The sequence below is a fragment of the Cornus florida genome, unplaced genomic scaffold (assembly GCF_030987335.1).
Source record: "Cornus florida cultivar Cherokee Brave unplaced genomic scaffold, ASM3098733v1 CherokeeBrave_3.0.0_Hap2_Chr03, whole genome shotgun sequence".
NCBI classification, from domain to species: Eukaryota; Viridiplantae; Streptophyta; class Magnoliopsida; order Cornales; family Cornaceae; genus Cornus; species Cornus florida.
The window spans coordinates 91,413,288-91,429,810 of NW_026775573.1; the positions used below are offsets into that span (position 1 = coordinate 91,413,288).

At 32.4% G+C, this 16,523-nt stretch overlaps 1 protein-coding gene across 1 annotated transcript; it reads right to left on the bottom strand.

Annotated features, from left to right (window-relative positions):
• Positions 1-15,183: 15,183 nt before the first annotated feature.
• LOC132301792 (uncharacterized) lies at positions 15,184-16,291 on the bottom strand. The gene is made up of 5 exons (XM_059799021.1): positions 16,189-16,291; positions 15,965-16,098; positions 15,464-15,572; positions 15,328-15,373; positions 15,184-15,220 (listed from the first exon to the last, which is right to left on the bottom strand). The coding sequence occupies exons 1-5, from the start codon at positions 16,289-16,291 to the stop codon at positions 15,184-15,186; spliced, it is 429 nt and encodes a 142-aa protein (XP_059655004.1).
• Positions 16,292-16,523: the final 232 nt, after the last annotated feature.

Consider the following 16,523-nt stretch of genomic DNA (forward strand, 5'->3'; position numbering starts at 1 on the left):
TACTCCCCCTTTAGCCTACGAACAGGGAGGAAAACAAGAACTCAATATAGTAGCACTACTTTTCTTATCTCTAATCATTCCCACTGGTACAAGAAGGCTGAGACGAGTGAATTTAGGGAGTGGTTTAGTTTATTATTAAAACACAATATATATATATATAAAAATAAAAAATAAAAAATAAAAAAAATTTGATTAGAATTACAAATGCTTAAACATTAGAACAAGTCAAAAAATATAAAAATTATATATAATAAACATCTCTCTATCTTTCTCTCTTTTTTTTCTTTTTTTTCTTTCTTTCACAAAATTCGTGTTCATAGAAATTTTATTGTTAAAACAATTAGGGCTTTTCTCAACAAGGTAAAGTTTAAGATTCAAAGACAATCCAAATTAATTCTTAAAAATCACTTAAATCAAAAAAAAAAAAAAAATCAAATTAAACTCAAAGAACAAAATACAAAAAGAAAAATAAAAGAAAAAAATTACCATCACCATTGGCATCCATAGAGTTGAATGGCTCATGAAGGTTTGATAGTTCTTTTGTACTTCCCGTGTTAATAAGATCAATAACTTTGTTCAACTCCACCATGTCTTCATCTTCGAGATCTTGCATGTTACTTCCAAAGATAAATACTAAACCTTAAGTAAAGAGAGAGGGGATACAAAACGTCAATTGGGAGCTAGAGAGGCAAACAAATATATTATTTTTTGTTTTTTTTTTTTTTTTTAATAAATTTATATCTTTCCATAATTGAAAGGGTAATTGTGGTATTTTAAAAAAAATTATTATTTATTTATAAAAAATAAGGATAGAAGAGTCATTTCTTTTAAGAGTAGTGTAAGTGTAGAAAACTAGAGTGCAGATATCGGCTCCCTATATTATATAGTATATACATATTATATAGTGTGTATATATATATTTGGGGGATTTTACCAAAATATCCTTAATATTCTGAAATCCCCTTTTCTGCCCTTCACATTTTCATCCCAAATTGTGTTCTAGGTCGTGGAATTGGAACGCAAATTGGAAGGGGCGCTTAAAATCCTGAAGGGAAGTCGAATTGAGGGTGCTGAAAATCCTAAAGGGAAGTCGTAGAATTGGAACGCAAATCGAAGTGTTCATCGTTAAGTAAGAGCTTTTGAAGATAAGTTTAAAATTTATTTACGGGTTCTTATGCATAAATGACTTTTTTTTGTTAGTGCAAGAAACAAATTAATATATTTAGTGTTCATCATTGAGTAAGAGTTTTTCAAGATAGGTTTGAGATTTATTTACGGGTTCTTTTATGCATAAATGACTTTTTTTTTGTTAATGCAAGAAACAGATTAACCTATTTAGTATTCATCATTGAGTAATAGTTTTTCAAGATAGGTTTGAGATTTATTTACGGGTTCTTATGCATTTATTTATTTATTTTTTTTGTTAATGCAAGAAACAGATTAACGTATTTATAGTTATAAAATTTATTTTAAAAAAAAACACGCATAAATTACAAAATAAAAAATAAAAAATTGGTGATTTGAGAATCTCTAGAAGTGGTTTAGATATGCTATTCTATTTCATTACTTTAGTTTTGTTTGGTTATTCGTGAAGTGTTATTAAATTGTGAAAAAATGAATGAAAAATTCTGAAAATTTTATTCGTGATAAAAACTAGAAAATAGTTAGGATATTCTCTATTATAAGGAATGTAGGTTTTAAACTTTCAATTTAAGATCTTAGAATAAATTTTCATTCTATTCCTGTAAGGCAATGTTGTATACAATTTGTAATGATAATTGAGAATTATGATTGGTAATTATAAATAACTTAACATGGTTGTAGTTTTAAACTTTCAATTTAAGATCTTAGAATAAATTTTCCATTCTATTCATGTAAGGCAATGTTGTATACAATTTGTAATGATAATTGAGAATTATGATTGGTAATTATAAATAACTTAACATGATTGTAGTTTTAAACTTCCAATTTAAGATCTTAGAATAAATTTTCCATTCTACCCCTGTAAGGCAGTGTTGTATAAAATTTGTAATAGTAATTGAGAATTATGATTGGTAATTATAAATAAGTTAACATGGTTGTAGTTTAAAACTTTCAATTTCAAATTTAAGAATAAATTTTCCATTCTATTCCTGTAAGGCAATGTTTTATATAATTTGTAATGGTAATTGGTGTATTGCATCTATTCTTCGGTGGTATGATTTTCCTGTTGCACTCTATTTGCAATTAATTTTCTGTTCGTTTTATCTGTTTATAGTTTAAATTTTGTTGAAATTGGTCCAAAGGTTGTTGGTGCATAAAAGAGTTTGGTTTGTTGCGGTGTAAAGATTGGTTTAGAAATGGGTCGGAAGATGATAGCTCGAAAGAAATAACCTATGCGAAAGAAATGGCGTACAATATCATTCATCCATCTCCTTTTCCTATTCTCCAATGTATGATGTGAAGCACCTATAATCATTTTTCTTCTGCGGGTCATACACCTCCCCCCCTCCCTCTCCCTCTCCCTCTCCCTCCTAAATCATCTACTCCTACCCTTAATCATCTAACCCTGCTAATGAGGATTATAATGTTGAGGCAAATGAAGAGGATTATGATCCCCAGCTAAGCAGTAGCACATCAATGAATAGTTTTCCTTTTGTTGCGTCGTGCAGGCGAAATTTACCTTTTGTTTAAGTAAGTATACATTCATATTAATATTTATGTTCACAATTGCATTGGTATGAATTATGGTTCCCTATTGACCATTTATATTTTTCATTTGTCTGATACTTACATTGATATGAAATTGATTGTTTAGAATTTGGAATTATTTATAATGGTACAACATAATTTTTGTATGCATTTGAAATGAAAATTTCTTTTATTGATGTGGTACTTTGATAATTATGAAGTTTAGGAAATTATTGGTATAGTCTGTTTATCTTTTAATTGATAAGTGTATAAGTAAGTTGTGAAATAAGTTGTGAAGCATATGTATTATATTGAAATCCTGATGTTGAGTTGGTGATATTGCATATGATATTGTGTGTATCTGGTTTCATAAAGAAGTACCAAGAACTACATGTTCTAGTAGGGCCAATCAGGGGTGGTGTTAAAAGAATATTAGAGAAGAAATGCATAAATGCATGGAATGCAATGAGCATGGAGGATAAAGCTCCATTTTATGAGGAAAAAAGATTGCGCGATTTGGAGTTCGGATTGTGTGGTGGTTTAGCAGTGAACAAAATGAAGAAGAAGGTAATTTGCGGATTTTAATTAAATTATTAATTAAATTTGTTATTGTTTTGATTAAATAATATGCAGTAGAAAAAAATGCACTTAATGCTTCCTTACTGCTAATTATATGAAATTATTAATGTGACATTATATTTATTGGGATGTTCAAGGTTGAATATGTGATGGCCCAAGTTTTATAAACCCGGTGCGCTAGTGATGACTGAGAGATGACCCGTTAACGGATCCAAAATGCGGAAGCGAAAGATGTAAAAAGACCTCTAGAGATGTACGTCATCCCTAAGGCACCAAAATGACTCCCCATGAAGCCAAGGAACTCAAATGAGCCAAGTACTGAAACAGGTATTTCAAACTTGATAAGAAATGAACTAAGGGTAAAATAGTCATTTCAAACTGAAATGGATGCCACCATGCAAACCATTGGAAACACAATGAAAAATGAATGAAGTTAGACTCAATAATCACCTGATTCAGAGTCTGGACGAAAAAGATATGAAAATAGAACGAAGTGGCATTCTCCGTTTAAGAGATACCACGAACCTATCTCATTAAAACTATAATAACTCTCACTACGGTTGGAGTTTTAATGTGTGGTTGGTACCATTGGAAATCTAACTTCAAGCTCTTGAATTTAAACCCAAGAATAACCTAATTTGGATTAGGAATGAAAGAGTAATAGCCCTCTGAAGTCGGTGTAAGAAAGTTATCCAAGAAAAACTGAAAAGGGAAAGCTCCAGGGAGGATCAGCCGACCGACGGCAAGGACCAGTCGGCCAAAACTCCATTATCAGCCGACCGAACCCCAATCATCAGCCGGCTAAAACGAAATTTTTTCACAAAAAGGCTACTGGAATTGGTCTCGAGCATGTGTCAGCCGGCTGATGGCTCTCACCAGCCGACCGACGTAGCAGACAGTAGCAAAAGTTGCTGCTGCAATGCATGGGAATGGTGTTCGGTCCAACCTTAAAGTTATGTATACATTCTAAATGATCCGAAACAAGTTTAAACACATTTCCTAGCCTCATTCAAGCATAACAACATGCTAAACCAAAGGGAAACTTGAAACTTACTCCCATGAATTTTACGTAAAAATCCATAAATCATCCAAAACTAGTTCAAAAGTCAGAACTTAAGAGTTTTATGAGATGTGAACATGTCCGCAAATGTAAAATAATATTGTAGACTCGCTACAATGGCCTACGGCCTCATTACAATCCATCTGCAAATTTTTGATATACCGAACCTCCAATTTCCACAAAATAGGCTATTATGGCCAAACTTGAGTTTTAAAAACATACTTGAGAACTTTAAGTTTAATGCCCTTGGCCTCATGTTATACATACAAAATATGTATCAAAAAATGTACTTAGATACACATTACACATCAAGGAAGCCATCTTAGCTTCTAAAATACCATACATCCATGGTATACAAAATATATCATCTAAAAGTAAAGCATGCCGAACAAGTGCATATTAATATACAAAAATGTTCCAAATTGCTCATAAGCCACTATGGATGACGAGCATCCGAGAACATAGTCTCCTTACCTATAAAATAACCCAAGCAACTAGGGTGAGTAATCAAGTTACTCGTGGAAAGAAGCATATGCGTATACCCTAAAGTTTCAACATCATTGCAAGATTAATATAGACGAATACAAGGGATCATTCCATTTAACGACTATATTCAAGATGTTCTAAGGGATCAATTTAAGCTAACTTAAATGATTCTTTAACAACACAATATCAACATCAATTCGCTAATAACAAAAATTACAAGTTACAATTAAACATTGGTTGTCAACTTGGAATTGAATGTGAAATCAATTAGTGAAAAACTTGGACATCAAATCTCGGATAAAGCCAAGACCTAAACGGTTATTCCGGGCATTAACCCGCTGGAAATACCACCCTAATGCGCACTACAAATGGGGCGAACTCATACCTCCCGCACTAGAGCCAAACTCTAGCCATGTCACTTGTAACAATGTCCCAAGAGAATCCAAAATCATAATTAAGTTCAAAACTCATATACTATAATTAAGGCATATAAACCACCTTCCATGCACAAGTATTTTGAAATCACACAAACCATGTTTTAGGGTTCCAAGTCTAGAATGGCATAATAAATGATAAGTCCTCATCATGATATAATGTATAATACAATACCACTAACTTATCAATTTGAATCATGCCTCATCAATAAGCTTTATGTACTAAATCTTAACATTATAGTAATAAGCTTCTAAAATAATTACAATTAGTAATCCACAAGAATATAGAATTATCATCACAATAAATATAGCAATTCAAGTCAATAAGGATTGTATATGACATCAACAATTCTACACAATATAAATACATATCATACATGCTTAAATCAATAAATCCTAAGTCATATGTGAGGATTTCCTATAATATGTAAGAATACAATACTGAAAGCATGTACACACTATATATTAAACCCCAATGGATCAGAAAACACTTAAAACATAAACATACTACCACCCCTACCTCAATAGAGAATTGAATCTCTATAATCCAAAGCAACCAAGCTCAAAATGGATAACTAAACTACGGTTTTGTAGAGGAGAGTGAGAGGAAACTTTTACTTTCCAAGGTTTAAGGTCTAAGGTGAGTGGAATGAGGCCAAAATGAAACAACAAGCTCTAAGCCAAGCTTTTCTTTAATGGTGGCTAGGTTAGGGTTTTGAGAGGAAATGAAGTGAAGAAGATGAAATGCAATGTGGTGAACGGAGGATCTAGTATTCCTCCACTCACTAGGTGTTCTTACACTACCTCACATACATACACAAATGCAAGACTTAAATTAGTGCCTACACTTGCCAACAATCCATGGCTCCTTCCTAAGCTTAATCCTAAGCCTACACTTGTCAACCATCCAAGCCAACAAGTGCACCTATCCTAGGCCAACAAGTGGGTGAATCTCCACCCTCCAAATGTCACAAGATGATACATCCAAGTCTCCCCACCCCAATGCCAACAAGTGGCTCCATGAGAGTGTGACACTTCTCACACTTTCCAAAAATTGCAAAAAGGTCATTTTTCAAAATATCTTCCAAGTTAAATTGCAAGATGGTCCCTAAGACGAAAAATAATTACTTTGCATAATTACACTAAAACCCCAAAAATCAAGAATGTTTCCAAGAAAACTATGCATCTATGCCCTTTATGAAAAAGAAAGCAACTAGCATGTTTTTCTACGAAAGTAAAAATACAATTACTTTGGAAATCAAATATTATGGATGCATGCAAAGCCGGAATCAAATCCGAGCACAAAAAGTGAGGTTATGCAAAGAAAAATGATAAACAAAAAAAAAAAGACAAAATAGGGAAGAAGACGAAAAAAGAAATTACCGAAAAAAAGAAATGAAAGAAAATGACCAGGTCATTACAAAATATAAAATTAAAACTGGGTAGAACAAATGCTTGATCTCCAAATTCATTAAGACAGTATCCAAACTTAGAAAGGAAAAGAGGAAGGATGTTGCAAATATAGGTTTTCGGCAATTTGCTGAACCAATAATGTGAGCATTTGTCTACCCCACTGTTTGACTACATCATTGGACATTTGGAGTTAGAGAAATGGCGCATTAAACTTGATGATAATCAATATCTCCCAATTAATGCAATTGATGTCCATAACATCCTCGGCTTACCTGCTGGACTCACAATAGTGCATACATGTCAGCAATTTGATGCCGATTGGATAAGTGAAGGTGGATATCGCAATGGGTTGCATGTAAATGCTTTAATGAAAAGGGTAGAAGAATCTAAGCCAGAAGAAGATTTTAAAAGAGCTTTTGTGTTATGCATGTGCCGCTTTTTTAACACTTAATGGACATTACGTTACAGTGTACATGTAAAAAATTTAAAGGCTATTGATAATATGAATGAAATAAAATCTTACAACTGGTGCACTTATATGCTTCAAACTTTAATGGATCACTTAAGTCAAGCTGAAGAAGGTGGGAAAATAAAGCACGAGTATACTGGATGCGTGCTTGGTGTCATCGTGAAACCACAAGTCAAAATGTGTTAAAGAATGGCCAAGTTTAAATTTATAAAGTGCCACTGCTACCTCTAACTACTAATATAGTTAGGGTGAGTAGGGATCATCCCAAGAGATTGGGGGCAATGTTACTATGGAAACAAGGTTGGACTAGTAAGTCGAGTGATCAAAAGGTGATTTGATTGGTTAATTAAACTACCATGTAAATAGATTCAATGCAAAGCAATTAAAGTAAGTAAAGGGGTAGAGAACAAAGAGAGAGTGATCTTGGGATTTTGAGGTCACTACTAAACATCACCTTTCTAGATACTTAATGTGTAATGAATAAGGGGAAATATAGGTTACAACACTAATATGTGTGATTGATTGAATTAACAAGCATGAATGACTAATTAAGTATATATTGTCTAGACAACCTAATGAATAGCACAATATATCAAACTAAGCCATTATTCATTCCTTTAAGCTCACAATCAAACACTTTAACAAGTTAGAGAATTATTCTACTTGCATTCATAAGCACAGAACATCAAACAACAAGTATGGATTGTCCTCCTATCTAAGAAAATAAAGCAATTTCACTATAACTAAACTAGGGATATGCAAATTAAACTAACTAAACTAAGGTAGAGGCATAATCCATTAAGAAATGAGTATGAACCATCAAACAAGCCACAAGAGTATTCCATTAAAGTACCATGCCTTGACAATCTCTAGATTCATAGCATTAACACACATAGACATACATCAATATCACAAAACCAAGAGATGAATACATGAACATCTATTCTAACATACATAGACATATGAATAGAATGAAATGATCAATTGAAAATATTAATCAACACAAATCATTGTAGAAACAAGATTCATATATAAATCAAATATTAAGACAAGAATTACAACATAAATCCCCTCAAAATACAAAACATCAAGATCTAGAAGGCATGCTTAGGGCTAACTCTAGCCCCAAGAAGATGTTTAGCCACTCATTGATGTAGTCATCCAACTCTCAAGGGCCATCTCCATGGTAGGATTGATCTTCTTCTCCTTGATGGAAACCCTAGATGAATGAAAGAACTCCCAAATGGTGTGTGTGTCTCTAATCTCTAAGCTCTCGCCTCTTCTATTGTTGTATATCTCTCCACATATGGTATAAAAATGGCTCAAAATCCTTATATAGGTAGCTCCAATGTCACACCCAATGGTCAGGTCTCGTGCACTAGGGTCCCCTCAATGATTGCACCACGAGCCATCTTTTAATGAGTTGGACTCTATTTTATTTCAAAGTTGAGGAGATTCGATTAATCAAATTCTAATGAGATCGATCGAAGAATGACCAGATCGATCAAAGTATGGCCGGATTGATCAAACTTTAGTAGCGCCTTTTTGGAATAGGACAAGTCTGAGATATTTTAAGAAAAAGACAAAAGTGGTAGGTAGGGATAAAATCAAAGAAGTTCAATCTATCGAAAAAAAAGTTAGATCGATTAAAGATGAAAATTCTTGATGATAAGGACAAGGGGTCTGATCCATCTTGGTGAGGTTAGATCAATCACTGTGAGATCGATCGAAGATTGGTATAATCGATCGAAACTTGCTAGTTTCCACCACTTTGCTCTTTTTTGCTCATTTTTTCCATTTAGCTTGAGATTGCTTCTTTTGTACTCTAATTTAGCTAAATTGACTTATTTTGGGGATAAGCTCCTGAAAAGGGCAATAACACAAAATTAGTATAATCAGGAAAATAAGATAGACAAAAGTTCTAGAATACTTGAGCTTAAGGGGTTTAAATACGCACTTTTCAGCGCTCATATTACTCTTCTTGCAAGTAAATAACATAACCTACTTATATTAAAGTAACATAATCTACAAACACACAAACACAAAATAAACACAAAAAGTAACACAAATATAATAACACAAACAGAAACACAATAACACAAACAAACACTAACAAAAACACAAACACGTAACATAAACATGCAACACAAACACGTAACACATAACATGTGACACAAACACGTAATACGTTAACACAAACACAAATACTAAGGCTAAAACTTAACACTTAGTACTTAAACACTTAACACAAACATGTAACACGCTAACAAAAACACTAACACAAACACACACACTCACACTCACACTAACACTAACATGTAACACGTAACATAAACACAAACAAAAATAAACACAAGCATAAAAAAACACAAACACAATAATTGAAACACAATAACATAAACACAAACACTAACACGAATAAGCGCAGACACACACCAACAAGCACAAGCACAAGCACAAGCTCAGACACACACACACCAACAAATGCGCACCCGCACACGCACGCACACAAACACAACCACACTCACACGCAAACACAAACACACACAAAAACAGGAAGGTACAGGCACAAGCACAAACACACACCCAACGCACACATGTGCACACACACATACATCAACACCTAACAGACATGCACAAGCACAAACACAAAACACAAACACGTAACATGTAATACAAACACTAACACTTCACACTTAAAATGTAAAACTAACACGTAACATAAATACGTGAGACACAAACTCAAACACGTAACACATAAGCTCAAACATAAACAGAAACACAAAAACGTAACATATAACACATAACACGTATTGCTAAAATTAACAATTATAACATAACACGAAACACATACATGTAACACAGACATAGAAAAAAAAAAAAAAAAAAGAAAAAAAGAAAAAAAGAACTAAACACGGAACACACGAAACACTTAACATTAAACACGTAACACTTAACACAAATGCTAACACTAACACATAACATTTAAACAAACACGTAACATAAACAAACACAAACCCAAATAAACACAAAAATAATAACACAAATACAATAATACAAAAATAAATACAATAACAATAACACAAAAATAAATATAAAAATAATAACACAAACACAATAATACTAACAGTAACACAAACACAATGACACACATAAAAACACTAATACTAACACAAACACAAACACTATTAAACACACGATAACACTAACATAGACAAATACTAACACAAACACACAAACGCAAAAACTAACACTAACACAATAAAACAAATACAACAACACAAATAGAAACAAAAAAACACGCTTACATAATAACAAAAACACAATAACGCAAATAACAACAAACACAAACACAAATACGTAATACTAACATGTAAACACACAAACATATAACACGTAACACACAAAAACATAACACACAAACACAAAAACGTAATACTAACATGTAAACACACAAAAATATAACACGTAACACATAAAAACATAACATACAAACACTTAGCATTAAACAAATATTTAACATGTAACACAAACACAAATAAACATATAAACACAAACACAAATAAATACAAACACAATAATACAATAACTGAAACACAATAACACACAAACACAATAATACAATAACACATACACAAATAAACACGAACACAAAAACACAAAAACACTTAAATATAAACATAAAGAAAAATAAATACAAACACAAATAAATATAAATATAAACAAAAATTAACATATAAACACAAACACAATAATTGAAATATAATAACACATGAACACAATAACACAAACACTAATACAAATAAACACAAACACAATAATTCAAATACAATCACAATAACAAAAACACAAACACAAATAAAAAATAATAATAACACTAATATAGCCATAAGAATAATAACATTAAAACAAACACAAACAAAAAAAATAATAACATTAACACTAACACAATAACACATACGAAAACACAATAAGCCTAACACACACAAACACAAAAATTAACACTAACACTTATCACATAACACGAAACACGTACACGTAACACAAACATAAAAACAAATACTAACTCTACCACTGAAAACTAAAAACTGAACACACGAAACGCGGAACATTTAACACTTAACACTAAACATTTAACACTCAACACTTAATACATACACAAACACAAACACAAACACAAAGATAAAGACTAAAACAAACAAAAATAAGAATGCAAATATAAACACAACGATAACACATAATAATACAAATACAAACACAATAACAAAAACAAAAACAAAAACAAAAATACAAAATTAAGAACAATAACACACACAGACAAATACTAACAAAAACACACTAACACAAATACACAAACACTAACACTAACACAAAAACTAACACAAACACAGTAACACAAACAAAATAACACAAACACAAACAAAATACGACAAACACAAATACAAACACGTAACAAATAACACGTAACATGCTAAGACAAACACAAAGACAAACACAAATACAAACACTAAAACAAACACAAACACAAATGCTAACACTAACACTTAATACTTAACACGTAACATATAAAACGTAACACGTAATACAAATATGTAACATACTAACACAAACACTAACACTAACACTTAACACGTAACACGTAACACAAATACAAAAAAAAATAAACATAAACACAATAATTGAAATACCATAATACAAACACAAACACAGACACCAACACGAATAAGGACAGACACACACACCAACACGCACAAGCAGAAGCGCAGAAACACACACCAATAAGCACAAGCACAAACGCAGACACACACACCAACACACGCGCACGCGCACGCGCACAACAACACAACCACACTCACACGCAAACACAAACACACACAAAAATAAGAAGGCACAGGAACAGGCACAAGACAAACACATACCAAACGTGTGCACACACACCAACACCCAACGCACATGCACAAGCACTAGCACAAACACGTAACACGTAATACAAACACTAACTCTTAACACTTAAAACGTAAAACTAACATATAGCATAAACATGTAATGCACAAACTCAAACACAAACACGTAACATATAAACTTAAACAGAAACAAAAAAACAAACACGTAACACATAACACGTCACGTATCACTAAAATTAACACTTATCACATAACACGAAACGCATACATGTAGTAACACAAACACAAAAACAAACATTAACATTAACACTGAAAACTGAAAACTAAACACGAAACACATGAAACACTCAACATTAAACACGCAACACTAAACACTTAATACGTAACACTTAACACAGACGCTAACACTAACACGTAACATTTATACAAACACATGACACGTAATACAAACACAAACACAAAAAAACACAGACACAATAAGACAAAAACAAATATAATAACACAAACACAAATACTAACACAAAAATAATAAGATAAACACAATAACAATACCACAAACACACAAACTGTGACACAAACACTAACACTATTACACACACGATAACACAATAACATTAAAACACACAAATACTAAAATAAACAAATAAACTAACACTAACACAATAAAACAAACACAAACACAATAACACAAACAAAACAACACAAACAGAAACAAAAAACACGCTTACACAATAACACAAACAATAACAAACACAAACACAAACTCAAATACAAACACTTAACATTTAACACTTAACACTAAACAAACACTTATAATGTAACACAAATGCAAACAAAAATAAACACAAACACAAACAAACACAAAATAAACGCAAACATAAATACAAACACAAATACAAACATAAATAAACACAAACACAAATACAAACATAAATAAACACAAATAAATACAAACACAATAACACAATAAGTGAAACACAATAACACACAAACACAATAATATAATAACATAAACACAAACACAAATAACCATATAAATACAAACACAATAACACAGTAACTAAAACACAATAACACACAAACACAATAATACAATAACACAAATACAAATAAAAACAAACACAATAACACAAACACAAATAAACACAAATGCAATAATACTAACTAAAATACAATCATAATAACACAAACACAAATACAAAAATAATAACAATAATACAAACACAAAAATAATAACATTAACACAAATAAAAATATAATAATATTAACACAAACACAATAACACTAAAACTAACACTAACACAAATACAATAACACACACGAAAACACAATAACACTGACACACAAAAACACTAATACAAACATACAAACACAAGAACTAACACTAACATATACACAAACATAAATACAAACATGCACCAAACCAATATGGATAAGTACAGATACCAACACCAACACCAACACCCAACACACGCACACAAGTACACTCAAAAGCAAACACAAACACGCAAACATAAACACACAGGCACAAGCACAAGCACAAACACAAACAAAAACACACCAACACCCACCCAATACACACACACCAACACTCAACGCACACACACAAGCACAAACGCGTAACACAAGCACCAATACTAACACTTAACATGTAACACTTAACATTAACATGTAACACAAACACGTAGCACTTAACACGTAACACGTTAGTAACACTTATCACGTAACACGAAACATGTAACATAAACAAACATCAACACTGAAAACTTAACACGTAACACTAACACTAACACTTAACACAAACACAATAACAAAAACACTAACACAAATAAAAAAACACAAACACAATAATATTAACAATAACGCAAACATACTACACACTACACACAAAAATAATAACACAAAGATAATAAGACTAACACTAACACTATAACACAAACAAACACAAGCACAAAAAAAACACAAACACAAACAAGAAAATACAAACGCAATAACACAAACACACTTTTTTTTTTTTCCCTAAATGAAAGGAGTATATTGAATATAAACAAAATAGTACATAGAAACAAATGAGGGCATACCCTTATCAAAACAAACAAAGTCGTAGAAAAGGACACTAACCTAAACTAGCAAGCAATAGATAGTTACAAAATATCTTGGAGATTAACTCCCAACACATCTAAAACCTCCTATATAATACTTTTAGCTAGATCCTTAGCCTCTCTTGCATTCTTATCATGCAATATGTTATTCCTCTCCCATCATAAAAAATACAGTGCAACAGTGATATTATTCTAGCCATCTTTTTGATATATCTTTTTTAAGAATTCTGAATAAATTGATCTGCCTAATCTTGAACTCCAAAACTTCTATGCAAATTCCAACCATAGGTTTTAGAAAGGGAACCCCACACTTTCCAAGTATAGACACAGCTAGAAAATAGGTGGTCCAAAGTTTCAATCTCTATATAGCATAAATAACACCTTGCTGCTAATGCAAAACCTCATTTTTGCAAAAATTCTTGAGAAATAACTGTTTTCTGCATTACTAACACATAGTGAACTGACCTTCTAGGCCTCCCCCCACTCCAACATAAATGAGCCCAAGCCACCTCTTCAATTTTCACTCTAGCAGCTTCCCATGCTGCTTTAAAACAGAAAGTATTAATCCACTATAACTTGTCTTCCCCACCTTGTATCACCTGATTTTTAAACATTTGCATAAGTTCCCGAAAAACTTTGATATACTGCCCATCACTAATTTTGTATCTACAATTAACCTTGATATAATCTCTGACATTAATTATGCTCCTCCACACAGCAGAAAAGTTCCTGGAACAACATTCCAGTATGAAGCCCTTCTCAAATAGCACTATCTAAACCATGCTACCCACAGCCTATCCTTGGATAACAAAAAATCCCAAGCAAGATAGATTTTGCCAGTTATATCAATATCTTCAATTCTAGTAAGTCCCAAACCCCCTCCTCTTTAGGAACATTAATCTTCTTTCATCTTAAACCATGCATTTTTTTTTTCCTGTTTTCTACATGACCCCACATAAAATTCCTCATTCTTCTCTCAATATAACTTGAAACAGTAATAGGAAGTGAATAAACTAAAGTCCAATATTGCACCATGGGAATTATCACAGCTTTGCTAAGCTCCACTCTACCTGCTATAGACAGATGCAGCTAGCCCATTCCATCTGGAAACAATAGCAATAATTTTATCCACTAAGCTCAAACAATCAACTCTCCTCAACATTTTATCTGAAATAGGTAATCCCGAGTAGGTAAAATGTAATTTCCCTACCTTACATCCCAGAGATCTGATAATGGAATTCCTTCTTCTAACTGAACTAGTAAAATATATTTCAGACTTGTCCTTATTCACTGCTAAACCAGAAGTTTTTTCAAATTGTATCAACAATTTTTCACAGTTAAAATACTTCCCATATTTGCTCTAATCACTAGCAGCAAGTCATCAGCAAAAAACTGATGAGTAATAGGAATTCCAGCCTGCACAGCAGCCTCTAATGGCACCACAGCACCCCTTTGCTTCCCAGTCCATCATCCCTGAGGAGTAATCAGTAACCAGGGTAAACAAGAGAGGAGACAGAGGACAACCATGCCTTAGACCCCTCTCTGGTTGAAAAAAACCAACCTTGAGGAGAACCATTAATAAGAATTGAAAACCAAACACATGATAAACACTCTGTGATCCACCTTATCCATTGATTCCCAAAGCTAAACAGCTTTAATAAGTTTAACAAGAAGGGCCACTGGACTGTATCATATGCCTTAATCAAGTCAATTTTCCATGCCATAGTTGGTTTTGCCCTCTTTGCACCAAACCCCTTCATAAGCTCATCAGCTATAATAATGTTATCTTAAATTCTTCTCTCTTGTATAAATGCAGCTTATTCCTTTCCAACAATTTTTCCCAAAACCTTAGCTAATCTATTAGCTAAGATCTTAGCCACAGCTTTGTAGAACACATTACATAGAGATATAGGTCTATAATCACCCACTTGAATTGCATCCTTCTTCTTTTGTATCAAAGTAATGAATGTGTTGTTCGCACCTTTACACAAAACAGGATTATTAAAGAACTGTAACACAGCTTCAGTAAAATCATCTCCAACTATTGTCCAATATTATTTAAAAAACCTACCTGTAAACCCATCTAGTCCAGGAGCTCTGTCTGATCCTATTTCAAAAATTGTCATTTTCACCTCATCCTTTGTAACTTCAGCCTCTAACATAGATACAGACATTTTAAAAAACCAAAAGATTCCTTATATACTTTTGATCAGGTTCAGATAACCTAGAATTACCACTTGAATAAGCCTTCTGAAGATGATTTACAAGCATTTTACTAATTATAGAAGGATCAGTGATCAAAACCCCTTCATGTTGAATTGTTGTCATGTTATTATTTGTTCTATGTTGTTTAATCTTTTGAAAGAAAAACTTGGAGCATCTATCCTGCTCTTTCACATATCTAAC